Raw genomic sequence first — 19,727 nt, 5'->3', positions numbered from 1 at the left:
ACGTTAAAGTCCTTATTCTGTAACATAACATGTCTGTTTCATTTATGATGAAGTATAGCTAATTTATTATAGTTGAAATACAAAACAAATCAATTTTGTTTACAGTGGTAAAATTCGTTTGATTTTTATTTGTTACAATACAAGTCCAAAGTCTTTTTGAATCTTAAGCAAAATATTTATGAGACATACTTATAGTAAAAGCATAATGGTCTTCAGGAATGACAAAACAAAATGAAACAAAATAAAACTAACATGAGGCAAACTATCATCTGGTAGGATTTAATACAAATAATCTATGGACAGACAAATACAACAACACAGAAAAGTTAAATAAAAATGGTTGCAAGATTCATGTCAGTGCTTTTAAATACATTCTAAGCATTTCAAAGGATAACTTTCTAACACGTCCTAATGTCAGAACTCACAGAACAACCACCAGAACTTGAAAACATTGAAAGAATTTTACAAGATGCAAATCAAGTATTATCTATTAATGTTCAGGGGCCTGTTTTACAAAGCAGGATTCCTTTCTTAGCCAGATAACTTTTCGGATTTAAGGTAGCCTGGGCTAGTTGTTCTTGAACAAAAGTAAAGTCCGTTTAGCCCAGACTACCTTAAATCTAACAAGTTATCTAGCTAGGCAAGAAATTCTGCTTCAGGAAACATGGCACAAGCCAGAAGAGGGCATGACTCAAAAACGTTTCCAGTCTTGGATTTCAACAGGCTTAGCAGTCTTGAACCAGTGGTACATACCCAAACTTGCCAGAAATAAGAATAAAAAAAAGACAATTAAGCTCAAGTGCTGTGCAATTTTGTGTTATACACCACCTGGCGTCACTGCTTTTCTGAAAAATGGATTTAATGTGGGTGTAACTAAAAAAAAAAAAAAACGATTAAACAAGACTTTCACTGAACACCGGAATGCATTTGATCAGTATTAACTGCATACAAAAGTGACCTCTACACTTCATTTTCTTTCCAAGTACACACATCATAAATCACACTGAATATTTTTAAATATTAATTGACCAATATCTCCATCTTCAACAAATCTGCAGTTTACAGAATAACATGCATGGATAAAACATTATCATTAGACCTTCCACATCTATTGCATAATACTGCAGATCCCCAGGACAATAAACATATGGAAAAAGAAACAGCACTATAAATAAAATCTATATTTAACCTTTCTGCTGCTTTAATTGAAGCATTAGAGCACCTTCCTCACAGAAAAGGGAGGGCCGTTTACGCAAAATACCACATATCTGGGTTACTGTCATTACCTGCCTTCGAATATAAAGCTCTTCAACTTAGTAATAAGTTAATAGATATCAAGTGTTCTGCCATCCTGAGGCAGTAGCCAGACAAACATTTGCGACTTGTGAACCTGAATTTCTCTTTATGTTCATCACGTGTAAAACACAGAACTTTAAATATCCCCAAAAAAAAAAAAAACACAGCTGGCAAAAATAAGAATCTTTTTTGGGGATTCTGAGTAACATTTAAGCAGATGCAGGTTATTGCACTGATTTTCTGTGCATTACGGATGGCTGGTTACTTTAATAACAAAAATAATAATCTTTACAAAAAGTACATATTCCAAACTTGCGAGGTTTTTGCGCCACATGTAACTTTTACCACTGCTGCCAGCTGAACTCGTCATTGGAGCCAAAGACCAGGAAGAAGCCCAGAATCGTTACGTAGATGATGGTGTTTCCTGTTAACACCAGCGCACATGCCCCCCACTCAATCTGAAACGAGGCACAGAAAACGTTCAAATGTGCTCCCCCATGGCAAAAATCACAATCACAATTATTTTGGTCAATACTGAGATGACCATTATTCAACACGATTACCCCATGGGAACACACATGATTTTAAAGAATTTCGGAGAATAAAAGAATACTGATTTACCACTGTAGCTCTTGCAAAAATAATTGGCAGGCCGAAGGCAGAAACCACTATTCCTGTGGTGAGGAAAATGGCCAGCTCTTTGCAAGCGCTGCTGGCTGCATCCATCTCGTCCACGACCCTCCGTGAGATGCAGTATGGGATAGGAGACAGGATGTAGAAAAAGAGGACAAACAAGGGCCAGTACTTACTGCGGGAGAGAGAGAAAGAGAGACGCAGTCAAGTTAGGAAAAGACTACGCTACCCATCATTCATCAGCAACATACACGAACAAAGAACAAGTAATTCCTGGATAATTTTTCTAAAATATTATGCGTGACTTATTCATTGTTAGATTTCCAATTGCAAAGCAACATCTATACTATGTTCTTATGGTGGGACAAATGCATAGTCTCTATGTAGGCCATGAGATAAAACTAAAGCAGAACTTCTAGAGATCATCATCATCATAATAAAGCTACCAAATACAAAGTTAAAATATTTAACACTTACTTATACTCTGGAAGGGCACATCCCAACATGAGAAACATCAGTCCAACGGCTCCTCCAAAGGACAGGCTGATGAGAGCTACCAGGAAACAGGGAATGGGAAGCATATGTGGAGAGTGGAGAGTCCAGTTCAGTGCAAAAAATCATCACAAATAACATTTTAAAGAGGCGTTAATATGATTTAATATAAACGTATTGAAATTAGTCATTTTTAAATAATTCATTGAAATACATACATAAAATTCTGATATATAGATTTATAAAGGTAGCTGAAGTTTAAGCGCTTCAATCATTTATACTGGTACTTGACTGGCGGAGCTAATGACCGTATACGGTACAAACAGAAATATGCTACATAATATCCTCAACAAAAACTGAAAAGTCAGTGGAACGTGTAATAGCAAAGAACGACAGTATAGTGAAGCTATAGTGAGCTCACACCTCCAGGGAATGACACAGTTTACACTGTTTCCCAGATGTTCACTCGCATTGTGCTAAAGCAGGGAGCCTAACTCGTACTAAGTGAGCAATCACATGTGACGGATGACTTGATTCATCATGCATGACTGAGAGACGTAGCAGTAGAAATACACAGACAACTAGTAAAGACCAAAGCGACAACCCTCCAAGATTCAGACAAGTGTTCCTGTAAATTAATACATACAATATAAACATATCATTAATGGCATTCTATACGCTCGATTACATTACTGTCAGCTACCCAGGTTACAGTTCGCGATCAAATTAATAACCTATTAATGCCGTTTCTCGTGCTGCTGGGATCACGGCACCATGGTTGATTTGTACCCTTTGTGTTCAGTTAACCAGCTTTCACGGCCGGCACTGGAGTACATTTACATCTATATGGCATGGCTTCGTAATTGCGAATAATAGGTAAGTCTTCAGTTGTTTCAGCTCACTGCATTGCGCACATAATAAAATACAAATAAACAAAACAAACCAACGCCGGTGCCTGCCCCTGTCCCGTTTTTGACCAGCAGATACGACAGAGCTACCTAATATCAAATCTGTTATAAACATCATCCTCACAAGAAAACAACACCACTGTGGCCTTAAAAACATTTGTTTCTTAGACTTATCAGTAAGTCAGTACGCATAACTCTTACCTTTAATCCCGGCCATTTCTGCAGAGCGTCAGTCGTATTAACCCTCGACGCGCCCACAGATTCTTCATAAAGACAACAGTGTGCTTTCGATTTACGGCCTGTTTAGTGCGCAGGCGCACGCGAGAGTACTTTGGATACTTTGTTACAGCTTTGCGGTTTTGTTACAACTTTGCGGTTTTGCAACTTTATCTTTGCTCTTTTTGCAAAGTAAAGGTTCGCACGTGCATGGCTCAAACCTTGGATGGAAAGAAGCAAAAAAATAAACAAATCGTTCGTGAAGATAGCGATACATTGTGTGCAGGAAGTATACGTTAAAGAGACGGAACGCCTTGTTCGTGGGGAGGGCAACCGGAAGAGTGACGTGGAATATGGTGAAAGCAGAAGCAACACAAGTGGACTTTATTGCATGATCAAAACATTTTTTCCACGTTACTGGTTGTTAGGTAGCACACTGATCAGTACGTTTGGTAGCTGTTATTGTATCGAAGATAGTCATGGCGGCTCTTGTATTTGCAGTGTTCCTGCAGTTTCTCTTCTTTCGGCAAATAGACAGCTGGAATGACGGAGGTTCGTGCGTTTTCATTTTATTTTACATGTCAGATCGACAAGACAGATCTACACAGGAGTCGTACTGTTGTTTAGGCCCCTTCGGTGTGATCTTTACAAGTTTGGCATTATTTGTAAGCGAAAATATCCCGATTGCGGCTTTTTTTAAGATACGGTAATGACTTATCCATCAGTTTCACTTGTATACCAAAACATTTAAAACATAGGTGTGATGTTCAGCCATTAATATTATTACTGTTGCTGTTATGACTGCTGTCATTGTTGTTCGTCGTAATAGCGCACTCGGGTCTGGATTGTAGTACCGAAATGATGCGCGTCCTTGCATCACCTTACCTCCCGCCTCTCCTTATTCCAGGCAGCGTTCTCCTCCGGGACGTGCAGGCGCTCACTCTGTACAGTGGCCGCTACACCACTGCCCGCCGCACAAGCCCCGTCCTTCAGCTGCAGTGCGTTGGCGGCTCGGCCGGCTGCGGCGCCTTCATTCCGGAGGTGGTTCAATGCCAGAACAAAGGCTGGGATGGCGTCGACGTTCAGGTGCGTGTGGCCCTTAGCTGCTAGGCTGCCTGGTTCAACCCTATTTCCAAAGTGCTGCTTAAGTTTACACTCTTGGTTTGTGGTCAGAACGAGGACGCTTACTTATGCAGTTAAGCGTGTATATACAGTATTAAGTGCATACTTGAGCAGGGTTAATTAGATGCTAGATGTAGAAGATATTGACTGGGCAAGTATAAGATGTTATGGATAAGTTGTGCATTGCTGTTATTTTTTTTTAATCTATTTACTTTTTGTGCATTTCCTTCCAGTGGGAGTGCAGGACTGACATGGACAATGCATACCGCTTTGGAAAGATAGAGGTGAGCTGTGAGGGGTTCAACCACCCCGATGATCCCTACATCCTGAAGGGCTCCTGCGGGTTGGAGTACACCCTGGAGCTGACGGGGCATGGCCGGCAGGGGGGCCACGGCTCCCGGGGCTCTGGGGCCTTTGGTAGCTTTGGCGGCTTCGCCTCCAACTTCTTCAGGGACGCCTACGACGGCCAACGGCAGCAGCAGGGAGGAGGCAGCTTTCCTCAGAGCTCCTCCGGGGGCGACGTGGGTGGTCTGGTCGTGGTGGGCCTATTTCTCCTCCTGGCTTACGGCGTGTACAAGATGTTCCTGTGTGGTCCCACGCACAACCAGGACCGCTTCCCTGATGATGCTGGATACCCGAGAGGAGCCTCCCACATGGGCCCCCCCCCTGCCGGATTTAAACCTGACTACTCAGGTACATGGTCATGTGACATACCCGTATTACCTCATCTTCCTTTGCCGAAGACCAGTTCCAATACTCAGAACAGAAAGTACAGAGGGCCGGTTAAAAGTCCTCGGATGTCGTTCTTGCCCCGTCCCAAATGTCAAGGATGCATCGATTGCATCCTCGCTGAAACAACACCAATCCCATGATTCTTTGCATCCCACGTTCGTTCTTGGGAGGCAAGTTAGCAAGACCGGTCTTGCCAAAGCCACAAGTACGATCTTTGTGTTCTTAGTATGGAGAAACACCTGTATTCCCCAAGGTCAGCGCTAAGAATTGGTCTGATCATATGGGACTTCAAATTTAAAGTCAGCATTTGCATAATGTGTTAGTTTCAAAGCAGACGAAGTCAGTGCCAGAACATTCCGGAAGTCGTTTTTTGCTTGCATGCAACAGAGTCTAAATGATCAAGTCGCTTAATTTAAAGTGTGTGCCTCTCTAGGTTCCTCTTCACAGTGTGGCGGTCCTGCTGGCTCTCCGGGATCTGGGAATCAGTACGGCTTTAGGGAGGAATTCACCAGACCTGGAAGTACCGGACACGGCTCCAATTCTGGTACCGGGTTTTGGTCTGGACTGGGAGCCGGAGGAATTCTGGGCTACCTTTTCGGGAATCAGAACCGGTAAATATGTCTTCGATGTCTTAGTCTAACATTCCATCCGTGTGGATATTGATGAATTCTAACAAGGTTAATATGCAGGTGCTTTGACTTGCTCATTTTATGCAAGATGAGTTGTGTTCTGTAGCAGAGCTCTGCAGTATAAGCAATGGAGTATTTTATATATATATATTTTTGTGTTGCAGGCACCAGCCAGGCATGCATACTGGGAACTCGTGGAACTCGGGGAACTCGGGAAACTCCTGGAACTCTCCCAAAGTGCAGCCAGGGAGTACTGGAACCCGCACAGCGTCAGGTACTCAAACTGGACTTATTCTGGGCTGCGGTGCATCTGATGCTACCGGACTTATCAGATGTCTGTGCTTTAGCTAATCAGATTGCTTCTGTGACCATAAGAGATGCATGTATCTTCACCCCTTAAATTAAGGCTGAACCCCGTTTCAGTGACTTTCTCTACATAGGTTCTTGTATGTAAAATGTGCATGTTCTTGTTTTATGTAACATATAATAATGATTATTTCTGAATAATTGTATGGTTACATGGACTTTGTTTTGTTGGAAGAATTCCATAACACTGATTGGCGAAGCTTCTCTCTTAGGCTTTGGAAACACCAAAAGAAGATAGATGGATGGATGGTGATCCAGCGAGGGGATCCCCATGGCAACCAGGCCTGCTTCACTTTGATCTTCCCCATTTGTCCATTGTAGTACAGATAGCGATCTGTTCGATATCACCTGGGAAATTAATGTGGCATAGGTTTGTGTTTTCAGAAAAAAAGCACTGGACAGTAGTTGTGTAAGGTAGACCGATTAGCTTATCTTTAGTTTGTGTGTCTTTGTAATGCCTGTTTGAGGATAGCCGAGTCTGCAGTAATTGCTGTAGTTAAACAGGTTTCCTTTTGTGTTGAAAGTCTGTGTCTGTGATCTTGAACTTCATACTGTTAAGCTGATTATGCATTTTGTTGTGAGCTGCGTGGGATAACAAACTATGAAATCTTTTTCATCCATATGTGCTGCCCATTTAAATTCAATAATTCAGAATGTTTTTGGAATGTTTGTACAGTTGTATATTTTATAATTAACTGGAGTGGATGTTTGGTTGCATTCATCTCTACAGCTGGTTTTATTTTTTCTTTGAAATGAAATAATTTCTTTAAAATAAATTAAATTTGTATTTATCTTTTCCTGAACTCTCTTTGTGTAAAAGATGACTTTAAGACAGGGGTAGGGAACCTGATCCATGGAGAGCCGGTGCAGGTTTTTGGGATGACCTCTCAGTCAGCCAATAATAAAGCAGCGATTCTCAACTCCAGTCCTTGGAATCCACTGTTATTGGCTGATTGAGAGGCCATCCCAAAAACCCGCACCGGCTCTCCATGGATCAGGTTCCCTACCCCTGCTTTAAGGCCTAGTCATGTTTGAATGTTATTTGTTATGTATATATTTGGCCCAGCAAATGCTAACCTGATACTGTTTCATGAAAAAGCTTCCAGACTGTCTATGACACGGTACTTTGTAAATGGTTGGAAGATGGATGGATGGATCCTTTAGTAAATTACACAGATGTGTAGGTTGGTCTTTTAGGCCTGGAACCCATCAAGGAAGCACAGGGTGTCAGGCTGGGGACCATCATGTGCACACAAGGGGCAGATTAGTGACACCACTTGAACGTTATTGTCATTCGAGTAGATTTTTAGTCTGTACGGTTCAAGCAATACTGTCACACCTTTTGTGCTGAAAGATAAGTTTCAATAAACTTACAGTTTAGCTACACCCAACAAGTTGTGAGCTGTGAGATTGTTAGAGGGAATGGTTAGAACCACAAGCTACCCAGCCGTGATATACGTGCTGCCTCTGTGCACCTCGTACTACCTGTGGTGTGTGTGTGTGTGTGTGTGTGTGTGTGTGTGTGTGTGTGTGTGTGTGTGTGTGTGTGTGTGTATATACAACAATCAGATGATATTTTTCAACCATTTAATATTATTTGCATCATTGCATGTTTTATTTTTAAAAAGACTAAAGTTGGACTTGGATGAAGCTCTACCAACCAGATCCCTATGCATTCATACATTTACTTTTACATCTATGTCATTCTGAGTAGAGTGATAAATGACAAGTTTTATATATGATGATAATTGTACACATTAAAATGATATAAAATGTGCTTATTGCAGGTATAATTATTAAAAATGCTACATAGAATATTTCTATCTTGGTTTATATGTACATGCATAGCTATGCATTCTAATGACTTTTTAATGAGATTGTATAAAATTGTAATGCAGAAGAATTTGGGTTTTATATCTTCAGGGAAGCCAGAGGGTGAGGCTGTACTCAGTAGGTGTGGCCTGTAATATTATTTCTCAGGAGGCAGTAATTTGACAGCATTCCTTCGTGACAAGGAAGCTGTAGACAGACACACGCTGCTGTGGCGATGAGGAGGTTCCTGACGATACAGAGAGATGAAGATTATGCCCAGATCCAGTTTCTCACAGCCAAATGTAACCAGCTTGTACGGGAAAAGGGTGAGTCCCTTTTCGGGGGGGTCAGTCATTCTTCAGGAGGGTGAAAATGAAGTCTGACAAAACCCCCAGCGGCCGAGAAATGTAGCATTTCCAGCACAATGTCAGAGTTAAAAAGTGTGAAATCTGTGTTTGCTAGAAGGCTTAGCTAATGTCCCGATTACAGGACAAAAGCCCTTTCCTGAAAAGTTCATTGTTTTGAGCTCTTGGGTGAAGTAGCATTTTACAAATAGGATTTAAATATTGCATGATGAGAATAATATCTTATTGTACTTGACTTTGATGAATACCGTAGTGATTGCGGTATGTGAGGATCCATTGTCTTTCAGCATTGGTTACAGACACGTTAAAAACAGTGTGTTACATAGAGTTTATTGCCGTGCTCTTATTGGCTCTTCGCATTTAAGGGCCATGGTGCCTGAAATTGTTCTCCGTTTGTGATCATTTCTTTTTTGAAAGACAAGTACCTGAATTCTTTTCCCACTCAGTTTCCAAAACTATGCTATTTAGCTGAACTGCTCTCATTGACTGTGTGACCCCCCTGTTATTTAACTATCGTTGTTTTCACTGTCCTTCCCTATGGCTTCTTTGACTGGCTTCTGGTTCATTTATAAGGGATTGCTGACTATGCGGACATACAGAGATTCAGCGCTGCTCAGACTGACTTTAAAACCCCGTGCTGACGAGCAAGAACACATCCTGGCCGGCATTCAAGCGTTTATTCAACTTTGACGGACAGAGTCGCCACCCTGGTTCCTTAACCGCTATTCCCTGCTGTGGTCCTGCTTGGGGGCAGCCCTGCTGGAGAGGGAGGTCCTGCTGGCCGTGGAGAGGGACCGAGCGTTGAGGACGGAGCTGGCGGCAGTGTCCCTGCGTCTCTGCCAGCAGGAGCAGGCCAACGTGCAGCTGTGTGTGAAGCACGAGGGGCTCCTGGCCCAGACCCGCCAACAGGAGGTAGACCGACCTCCCTGTCATCCACAGTCACCTTGGGCTTAGGTCTCTCTTCCTCATGGGGAGCATTTCCTTACAATTTCTGTTCCCCTGCCTTCTGGAATCTGGTCTTTCGCTAGAAGACTCCCCCCCCCCCCCCCCCCCCCCACCGCAGCGTTTCATTTTCTTGACCATCTTCATGTACGGACCTGCCACCCATTTACATACAGCTGCACTGGAACGCCTTTCACTATCTTGGATGTTTCTCTGCTTTGTTAAAAATATAAATGCAGCTTTCCTCCGTAAAATGGTAAATGGAATATTTTGAGAACATTTTAATGAAAATTATTCTAAATATACTACTTACTAAAGGAGCACAAAGATGGTTTAATGTATAATGTTGTTCATGTAACATGCATGTGGTTGCAGGAAATAAATGTGAAATAATGAGTCATGAGACAAAATACTTAACACTTCTTAATGCTGGTTTTTCCTTAATTCTAAGTGAACTTTGAACATTTGAGGTTTTTTTTTTCCCCCCCGATACTTCGATCCAAAGTAACTTATAATAGTGGGTAAGATTACAGTTTACATACTGTACACACCCTGGGATTCAAACCCATACATGTGCTCTCAGAAGCACCTGCTGACCAGCAGGCCAGAGGAGAGCCCCAGGGACACAGGGCTGCTGGGCCAGCAGCTGGAGCAGGTCTGCGCAGAGCTGGAGCAGCTGCAGAGCTCTGACGCGCAGCTGGAGAGCCTGGTGGAGGAGATACAGAGGGAGAGCCTGCAGCGGACTGCGCAGGTGGAGGAGCTGCAGGCCGAGCTGCGCAGGTACATTTGATTTAATATTTAAGCATTATTATTATTACTGGCTGCGTTCCTTAGTGCATTTTCCCAAAATGACCCATTTATATAACTGCATATTGCATGAAATAAATTCAGGGTTTATTGTCAGCCTTGATCTCTGACATGCCAATAAACATTCAAAACTATGCACACTCACTGCAACTTACCACACAGTCACTTTATACCATGATTAAGAATCTCGAAATTTCTGCTTATCTGAGTGCAACAGCTGGGCTCTTCCTGAGACTTGATCCTGCAGCATTTAGATTATGAGTCCTTAGGCGCTACCTGATTCTAATATTTCATATCTAGGCAGCATGAATGACCTCCCGCCACCCACCCCCCCAAGCAATGTGACCGCACTCTTCCCCCTTTCCAAAAGCGTTCTCTTCAAACTTACAAAGGTTTTGAAATCACCTGGCTTCCCTGCAGCGCAAGCTGCTTGTGAGCAGAAAAGTTAACTTTCGCACATTTATAGGAAAGTGCTGTGTCAGGCAGCACCAGCGAGGGTGGGGGAGGTGTGATCCATAGCTGATGGTGAGAGGGAAGGAAGGGAAAGGGGAGACGAGGTGCGATTGAACGCTGCGTCAAATGATGTCATCAAAGCAGAACATATAGCAGGGATTCATCAGTTTCACTCAACGATTGAGGGAATAAGTCATATAATTTATTTACCAAATACTCTCACATTTCAGTGAATAACAATTACAGGAATCTAAGGAGAATGGGATAGTGGGTAATTTTATCCAGGGAAATAAAATATGAAATTTGTTGCCTGACCTCAGCTAATGCAGGAAGTAATTAGTAATCACATCTCACAAAGAAAGCGATGACTCGGCATTTTTACAAAACTTGGTATTTTACAAAACAAAAGCTGTAGGCCAGTGCCACGACTTGAGCGACGCAAGACTCGAGGGCAGGCGTGACAACACAAAAGAGGATTATTGAAGCAAATGAACACAGTTTGGAAGCAAACAGGATCACGAGGGATCCAAAATGAGAGGACTGGGGACAGGGAAGTGCACAGGAAACAGGTTCGACATTAAAGACCAGATCGGGGTTGATAATAGAAACAGGTACTTAAATAGAAAGAATAATAAGGGGTAACAAGCAACAGGCGTGGATCATCAGGGAGGAGATAGGTGGGGTCAGGGGTGCTGGACGCGGCAGCCAGCTTACAGCTTCTGCATTTATGAGAAGATGGTTATGTTACTGGATTATAGCAAAAGCCAAGAATTGGAGGAGCTGAGGTGCTACCACCAGGGGGCAGTACAGGAACTGCACTGGGAGAACGAGGGCAGCCTGCGGAAGCTGCAGGAGACCGCCGAGCAGTTTGAGTGGCTGTGTGAGCAGCAACGCAACTGGATGTGTTGTGTAAAAAGGTTTGCACCTCCCCCTCCCCCGAATCACCCACCGACCTGTCCGCAATAATCTCCTGCTCAAGCGGCTCAATACCATTGAAAGTATGCACAAGAAATCATGTGGTTTCAATCCCCAGGAACTCAGGAACGGTGACACCTGAGACTAGCAGAAACCCTTCCACCACACGCTCAAACTCTCGCCTAGTATCAGCTTTGGACCGAAAAAACACCACAAAAAGAAACCGCGTTTCATGTACAGTACTACTCTGCCCAGTCAGAAGTTAAATTTAATAGCCAGCTGCCCTTTCCTTTGCAATTACTGTGGTATCTAGCATCAAATATTTCTCACTTTTATTTATCTGAGACTGTACTGTCTGCTCCATAACTGCTAACTTATAGACTCCGTCCTCTGGAAGCCTTTTAGTTAACAGAATCCCAACGGTGCCTTTCAAAGGTTTAAGGATTGCATGTCGGAGGAGAGGGAGGCTTTGCTGCAGCAGATGGGCCAGATGGAGGCGGAGCTACGGGTGCTGAGAAAGGCCACAAAGACCAAAGGCTTGGAGGAGGATGGCAGCGAGCCACGTGCAATCAGCAGCAGGTCTCCGTACTGCGCTGTTCTTTTGTCAGACTCAGCGCACCGTTGCACACCAACACCGTTCTATCATCGCAGGTTCCCTACGTGACTCTTCAACATCGTTTCTATCTCAATCATAAAAAAAAAAAAAATGACTCAAAACATACGATAGTTGTTAGTGATTTTTGTTTTCGTTTACGTGCTGTTTATTTAGCGGATGATTTTGCTCGGAATAATATGTGAGTGAGTATCAGAGAGCAGGGCTAGCCTGAATCCCTGGAAGAGCTGAGGTTAGAGGCCTTGCTCAAGGGCCCAACTGTGACGTCACTCTGCCAACCACAGGGTTTGTATCAGCAACCTTCGGATCATGAACAGGGAGTCCTACACCCCAGAGCCAAACACCACCCTCCTGAGGAATTTTTCCCTTAGGAAGCTCCAATAACAACACTCTCTACACCCTCCCCCCCCCCCCCCCCCACACACACACACCCTGCAGATTGAACACCTGGGACGCTGATGTGATGACTGACCTTCAAGCCGAGGTGGATAATTGGAGACATCTGTACGAGGACCTCTATGGCAAACTCACATCTCACTCGGTGAGTCGGGATGCCTGTCTGAACTCAACTCAACATACACGCAGTAGAACCTGGGGTTCGATTCCCCAAATGCTCCCGTTACATAGTTAGAAGCGTTCAGTTGCTTGGATCCAACGACATAAGTTGCTAACATTGTTAACAGCTACACTTTTGGGACACTGGCCCCTGAGAAGGTCCAGCAGCTGATAAATTAACCTTCTCCCAGCGCTGAGCAACACAGTGTGCGTCTCCAACAGCCGGAAAAAGGAATAGTTTCCCTCTGCTCCGTGACTTAACCGACAGCATGCCTGTAAAATTACAAGAGTCAGCAGCTAATTGTTTTGGTATATTGCATCTTAAGGTTTTGCTGCTCAAGAATGCTTTCTGACACAATTACAAGGAGGTCCGTGAAACGGGGACCCTTATAAAGCTATAAATAATTCTTAAACACAAAAGAACAAAAAAATCAACTCTAGTGCTGAAGGGATGAAGAGTCACCTTTAAAAGAAGTTATATTACAATGCATTCTCTTTCATCGGAGTGACCAGCCAAAGCCTGCATTCAATCATTGACTGGATAAAAATGATTTAACATTCAACTTTCTTGTGCCTGGAAAGAAACTGTTTTACTTTTTTTTTTATCACATTGTAAGCTGCCTAGATGGCTTATGTTCATTGGCTATGGTCTGACATTCCTGTTGTTTGTTAATTTTATATCCGCAGGATGTGTGGACAGTTGATGGGTCCCAACAACCCCCCTGAGAACCCACGAGACTGGAATCTGGGCTTTTATAACCCCTAAAAGGGGTGTCGTTCTTAATTCTAAGCTTATGCCTGGGGTTGGCTGCTCTGGGAATTAAAACAGAACTCATGTCACAGATAATTGTTGTCTCGTATGAAATGTGTCCTTGCTTGATATGTCCTTGTGTAAAGACGGGTAAACTTACCACAAAGCATAATAAAACGAGTCCACGTCTTTCTCCATGATGAACAGTTTCTCTTGTGCGCTTTTATCGCCGCAAAACTACCCGCCGTTTTGTTAACTTGGCAGTTTTTGAACTCGCTCTGAAAATCGATTTTCGACAGCAAACTGATTTGCATGTGGTGTTTGGGAAACACACTTGTCATGTATTTTTGGGGGCTAAGGCATCGATCGAGGACCTAATAAGACTGTAATAAGTTGATGCCGATAAGGCTTATTTGTTTAACCTTAGAAGCGGACGGGCAAAGCACCAAATATTTATTTTATGTACGTGTAAATATTGTGGCTTTGTGAACGGTGTTTCCAACTGTGCTCAATTCTGTCTGTTGACTCACCTGCAATCATGGGTCTTGCGGTTAAGCGGGTTCGCGGGTAGAGAAAGAGAGAGCATTGACTGCATGAAGGGCTAACTGCATATTTTGAAAAGTGAGACCGCAGGGACCTTGCTAAATCGCTCCCTGTCTCTGACGACCAAAGCCCACAGGCCTACAGAGTGTTAAACCGACAACTTGGCCTTTCACATGAAAGGCATACAAGGACATATCATGGCAGGAAAAACATGTTTCTGTCACAAGCTGTTGCTGTTTTTCTATGGCAATACCCCGAAAACGAAGTTGAAAGGTGGAAGGTATTTTAACATTTGACGTTTTGTTGGCATTGCTTACATACCGGTTGGGTTTCTCCTGCCTTGAGCCCCTTTTATGCTGTGCTGTGCTATGGTACGTACATGCGAAGGGACTCAAACAAGGCTCCTCAACCGTGTGTTTACAGCGGTTTGTAAATGTTTATCCGCGTTGCATGTAAACACATAGAGGGGACTAGGTGTCGTTACTCCGAGATTACATCTGGTGGTCATCCTCTGCCGATCTCATGTCCCACACATATTTTTGCTGCCTAGCGCGAGAATTCATGATAGAAAGTGAGGGAGGGGGGGTGTTTTTTTTTGGTTTGCTGGGTTCACTGTGAGGTCACCTGAAGCACGAAGGCGGAGCGAGAGCCTGACACGACAGAGACTGTTGGCAGCATCTAGGTCTCCCCCTGCTGACTCTTTGGGTTAGTGTCAATGGGGCCTCTGTAGGGGGTGGGAAGACCGGAGGAGGTTGCCATGGCGAGGCATCGACCTACCATTGACCCCACCTTCCTCATGAACCTTGGCAGCACTGCCCCACAACCCATGAGGTGTTCCCCAGGGTCAACTTGTGCCTGACTACTACAGGCACTCATTGTCTCATGCCCCCGGAGGCCAGATGGGAAACAACAACCATCACTGTATCAGCTCTGTCCCGGGGGACCAGGACCAGGTACATGTTACAGGAGGTTTTTAACAGCATATTTTTGGTACAAAAGTCTGCTAAATGAAAACAGTAGTATTTTTAATTATATATATATTTTTTTACAACGGGTAACAAGTCCAGATGAATATTATGAACATGGAGAAGTTTATCATCCGAGACAATGACCAGCAGCAGACAGAGCTTTCTCAGTGCCCGATGTGCTCCTCAGCTTCCAGGTGATTGGATGAAAGATGGATGGATGGACCTCTCTCTAGCACAGATCTACACAGACAGACCATGGGGGCACATGATTATTAAACTGATATCTAACTAGCTGGTTGGTCTCTTTGTCTGAACAGGCTCAGAAACAGATGGGATCATGAAAGTTTACCAGAACATTCTAGAGTTACATGAATATTTGAAATGCCTTTAAGCAGTAAACAATTAATCTGAGACAATACTTGAGCAGACACCTGCTCCTTTGTAGCTGCAGATGGTCAGACAATTGTAGACAAGCTGTATTTTCAACTTTACGGATTCACAGTTTTAATATTTATTATCTTGCATTTCCATATAAATGTTGTTTTTTTGTACATGTATGTGTATATATGTTTATAACAATATTTTATTTGCCCAATCACGAAGCATACATGGAAATACTGTTTACTATTAAATAAATTCATCTAAAATACCACTAGGGGTCACTCTTACACAGGCAGTTTGGGTCAGAAAATGACTCTTTCAAATGGACAATTTTCCCAGTATTTTTCTGTGCTTTGGTGGTTTTTCTTGTGAAAATGTCCATACAATTAACTCCTTCCTGCTGTGTATCACAAGTGCCCATTGTGACACTACATTAAGTCTATTTAAAGGATAGAGCTCACATTTCACATTTAAGTGTAGCCACCGATTCTCCATTTATTTTTACCATAGGAGACTATGATAAAAGCTGGTATAGTAGGACATCTCATTCTGAAGCTAGTTTACAGTAGGTGATGAGGATGAGAAATCTGTCTTTGCCTAAAGCACAACCGGCTTCGCTGGCCCCTCGAACATGAGGATTTAAAGACTGGGATGATGTGTTATAGCTTGGTAATGGTAAAAACCCACAATCTGGAACCTGGACCCAAATAATGTCCTTGCAACATATTCCGTTAATATTGCAGCAAGGGTTGCAGTAATGCTTGTGGAATTTTATTTCACCGCATCCTCCACATTCGGTAGTCATCCCCCCCCCCCAGCAGAGAGAGGCTGACAGGCTTTACCCATCAAGGACTACATTCCTCCCCCTAAAATAAAACCCAGTGTTCTGCTTCACTCAGCAACGAGCCACATAAAAAAAATACTCGGTACGTGGGGTTTTTCTGAACACAAAGTCATGTTCAAATAGAGCCGGGCCTACCATCCTGGAATCCCGGACTTCTCTGGGCCCTCTGTCCCTCCCCAGGAAACATGTTTCCGCATAAAACAATTAGAGGTACGGAGGAGCGTGTGGAAGAGCGGATCGGACTCGCGGCACGAGAAATGTGCGTGTAATTACGGACGTCCGCAGCCTCATGTCTGTACGTTAATCTTTGCCAGGCGGACAGTGACACGGGATTGAACCATCCGAGTTCCCGCCGTCCGCAGAGACTCGGCGAGGCCGTAAGTCAGAGCAGCTGCTTGGAATGGAAAAGATGCACCAATCGAGTGGGACCTGTAACCAGGAGCGGTGAGAAAGAAAAAAACACTAACCGACGCAGATGTTGCACAAGTCCTCCCATCTTCAGTGCGGCTGCCTCTTTTCTGCGATTCACTACTGAGATGATGTTCTGGAATGTTCCGGACCCCCCCCGCCCTCCCCGGCGAGACATGATGGCGGACGCTCCTGCCGGCGTGCGCGGACGACTCAGCGGGGGGTCGTGTGCAAACGCGGCCTGAGGTTGTGATGAATAACTCACAGGTCTACGGAAATAAACGTGGTGTAGCATGAACCTTGGGCCGGGGGGCTGCTGTCTCCTGCAGACATTCCTCGGCACGCAGATGCCCGTGTGGACCCGCGACCTCGTAAACAACTCGTAGGCCCAGAGCTAGATCTGCAACGCAAACCTAGTTATCGCAGAACTTCCACATTTGAGGTAAATTGCTTCATGCTGTATAACAATAGACTCAGTCAGCCAAAGCCAAAGCGTAGCCCCTCAGATCTGTACAGCGCTCGAAAACAACAAACTTTATATAAACCATAGAAGCTAATACATGCTCTGAGACTGATTCCACCCCAAACCATACTCACTTTGTAAGCAACCAGGGTTTTCAAACTGCATGGGTTTATAGCACAGAATGGCCAACAAAAGGACATCTTCTTTCTAGGCCAGGAATGATACGGACAGTTCATGATTAAAAGAATAAAGCAGAAAGTCAACAAAAGGCTGACTTTCACAAATAAAGAAATATGAAAAATGTGCTTTTTTGGATGGTTTCAGAGGTCACGCATTGTTCCACGTCTCCTGGGTTGTCGCGCTAATTCAGCGCATTATGTTTTGCCATTATTGTTTACTGATTTATAGTATTGGCGGGTCGCTTGAACTGAAGCGTAACCATGCTAAATAAATGAATGAAATGTTGTACTGAAATTGTAGTTTCCCTTTGGATAGAGTTGTCTGGTGGTCAGATAAATAACAAAGAATCCCATAAATGGGGATGGACCACCTATTGTGTGAAATACACTGCACTGAAAAACACATGACAGATGCATCGAGGACCTCAGTCCACAGGTTTTTTTAGAGTTTTTTTAGAGTTCTACTTTTTAGAGATAAACTATTGTCCTGTTACCAAGAAACACAAATAACACTCCAGGATGCCATTTTTTTATTAAAAAACAATGGAAATAATCATGGGTAGGTTGAGTAAGAGATGTTACCCAGTGAGACCCGACTGCGGACTAGACACGGACTTGGCTTTGATGTTATACATCGGTTAGATATTAAGGCCAGAGGACTCATAACAGTAACCTACTTGTATATTGTGGGGGGTACATATGTCAGGACATGTACCCTCCCTTTACGGACCCTGGATCGAGCCTGAGTCACCAGCTTTGATGAAATTTTAATATTTCATTATTCCATTAATACTATACAGTCTGCATACAGTCTGCGTTTCAATCATTGATCCAGCCATTTTTTTATACCTGCTTGTCCAATGCAGGGTCGCAAGGGTCGTAGGAGGCAGGGAGTAACCTGTGGGGGTGCCAACATTCATCATCCATCCATCCATCCATCCATCCATCCATTTTCTGCAACTGCTTATCCTATTCAGGGTTGTGGGGGGTCCGGAGCCTATCCAAGAGGTTTGGGTGCAAGGCGGGGGCATAACCAAGGATGGGGTGTCAACCCATCACAGTGTATTTAAAAACATTTTATCAGATGCTTTTATACAAAGCGACATAGAATTACGAAAGACGGGTCAGCTCCGGAGCAATTAGTGTTAAGGCCTTTGCTCAAGGGCCCAACGCTGACATCACTCTGTCGAACTTAGGATTTGAACCTGGGACCTCAAAGGCACAACATCCTGACCCACTGGTCCATCCATCATCTCCTAGCTATTTATCCAATGTAGGGCCTTTGGGGAGTCCATACTGGGAAATCCAAAGCAGGGGAGTGCCTTGGGTAGGACGCCAGTCCATCGCAGGGCACACATACTGGCTAGGAGCCATTTTACCACACATCAGTTCAATTAACCGCGTTTTCCTGGTGGAAACCAGTAGTATGTGGAGGAAACCCGAAGCGCACATGCAGAACATGCAAACCCCACACACACAGCGGGGGTAGGATTCAAACCCCCCAACCCCGGGTGACGGGGCTACCCAGCAAGCCACTGAACCACCCTGTATGTCTAACATGTGGGCAATAAAAAAAAAAAAAAAAAAAAAAACATGTCAGAAACAAGGCTTCAAAAATCATGGGTGGGCGCTGTAGGTCACTGCCATGTTTATCCCCATGACAACCAAAAGGAGAAACCAATGGGAAGAGGGCGTACACCGGATGCTGAGTATGAAGATCCCGCCCCATCCTGGGTTTGAGTTTATTAACAAGTCACACAAAAGGTGCAGGCAATTGTGGACGTAACAGCATAGCAGAGCATGCTGGGAATTCGCAGCCAGATGTCCGCTTCCAAAGATTGTGCTGCCTGTGTTTTCTGTGGACAAACTGCAGGGGGAGGTGGGGGAATAAGGCAAGCGAGCGATTTCTCATTAGCCCTGACGGAGAAACCATGTGAGAATGGAAAGAAGTCTGTGCGCATTGTTTGATCGTACGCTGCTATGTGCAGCTTCAGGGCGAAGCTTCTGTAACATGTGACGCCACGCTCAGATGTGGCACTAGTGGCTGGCGATGACCCCCCCCCCCCATAGTGGTTACTCTGAGCAGACCGTGGTTTCACTTGGAGACTCCACTGGTCTGAACAGTGTCTGGTCAGACAGATCCTTATGTGCAAAAACCCCCAAAAAAAACAGTCCAGCTGGCTGGCTTCTTAATTGGACCAAGACAGGCCACAGTGAAAACAGCAGGCACACAGCTAAGAGCACTTCACTGTTTGGGTAGCAGTTACAGGGACCGAGAGGGAGAGAGAGGGAGGGGGGGGGGAGATAGAGAGGGGGGGGAGAGAGAGGGGGAGA

At 44.0% G+C, this 19,727-nt stretch overlaps 3 protein-coding genes across 4 annotated transcripts; 2 read left to right on the top strand and 1 right to left on the bottom strand.

Moving 5' to 3' along the window:
- Window positions 1-93: 93 nt before the first annotated feature.
- On the bottom strand, window positions 94-3,685 carry LOC125704783 (leptin receptor overlapping transcript-like 1). The gene is made up of 4 exons (XM_048970795.1): window positions 3,531-3,685; window positions 2,407-2,482; window positions 1,918-2,104; window positions 94-1,754 (listed from the first exon to the last, which is right to left on the bottom strand). The coding sequence occupies exons 1-4, from the start codon at window positions 3,544-3,546 to the stop codon at window positions 1,638-1,640; spliced, it is 396 nt and encodes a 131-aa protein (XP_048826752.1). The 5' UTR covers window positions 3,547-3,685; the 3' UTR covers window positions 94-1,637.
- A 181-nt stretch (window positions 3,686-3,866) lies between these two features.
- On the top strand, window positions 3,867-7,767 carry saraf (store-operated calcium entry-associated regulatory factor). Its single transcript, XM_048970792.1, has 6 exons — window positions 3,867-4,097; window positions 4,453-4,631; window positions 4,901-5,360; window positions 5,833-6,010; window positions 6,193-6,302; window positions 6,607-7,767. The coding sequence occupies exons 1-6, from the start codon at window positions 4,025-4,027 to the stop codon at window positions 6,630-6,632; spliced, it is 1,026 nt and encodes a 341-aa protein (XP_048826749.1). The 5' UTR covers window positions 3,867-4,024; the 3' UTR covers window positions 6,633-7,767.
- Window positions 7,768-7,902: 135 nt separating this feature from the next.
- On the top strand, window positions 7,903-13,785 carry LOC125704782 (hyaluronan mediated motility receptor). Of its 2 annotated transcripts, XM_048970793.1 has the most exons (7): window positions 7,903-8,532; window positions 9,326-9,483; window positions 10,097-10,293; window positions 11,532-11,690; window positions 12,124-12,267; window positions 12,740-12,842; window positions 13,544-13,785. In XM_048970793.1, the coding sequence occupies exons 1-7, from the start codon at window positions 8,442-8,444 to the stop codon at window positions 13,580-13,582; spliced, it is 891 nt and encodes a 296-aa protein (XP_048826750.1). In that variant the 5' UTR covers window positions 7,903-8,441; the 3' UTR covers window positions 13,583-13,785. The 2 variants fall into 2 exon arrangements, with proteins under 2 accessions (XP_048826750.1, XP_048826751.1); XM_048970794.1 differs by lacking the exon at window positions 11,532-11,690.
- The last annotated feature ends 5,942 nt before the right edge of the window (window positions 13,786-19,727 follow it).

Source organism: Brienomyrus brachyistius, chromosome 12 (genome assembly GCF_023856365.1).
Source record: "Brienomyrus brachyistius isolate T26 chromosome 12, BBRACH_0.4, whole genome shotgun sequence".
Lineage (NCBI taxonomy): Eukaryota > Metazoa > Chordata > Actinopteri > Osteoglossiformes > Mormyridae > Brienomyrus > Brienomyrus brachyistius.
This window is presented reverse-complemented; position numbering and strand designations above follow the sequence as displayed.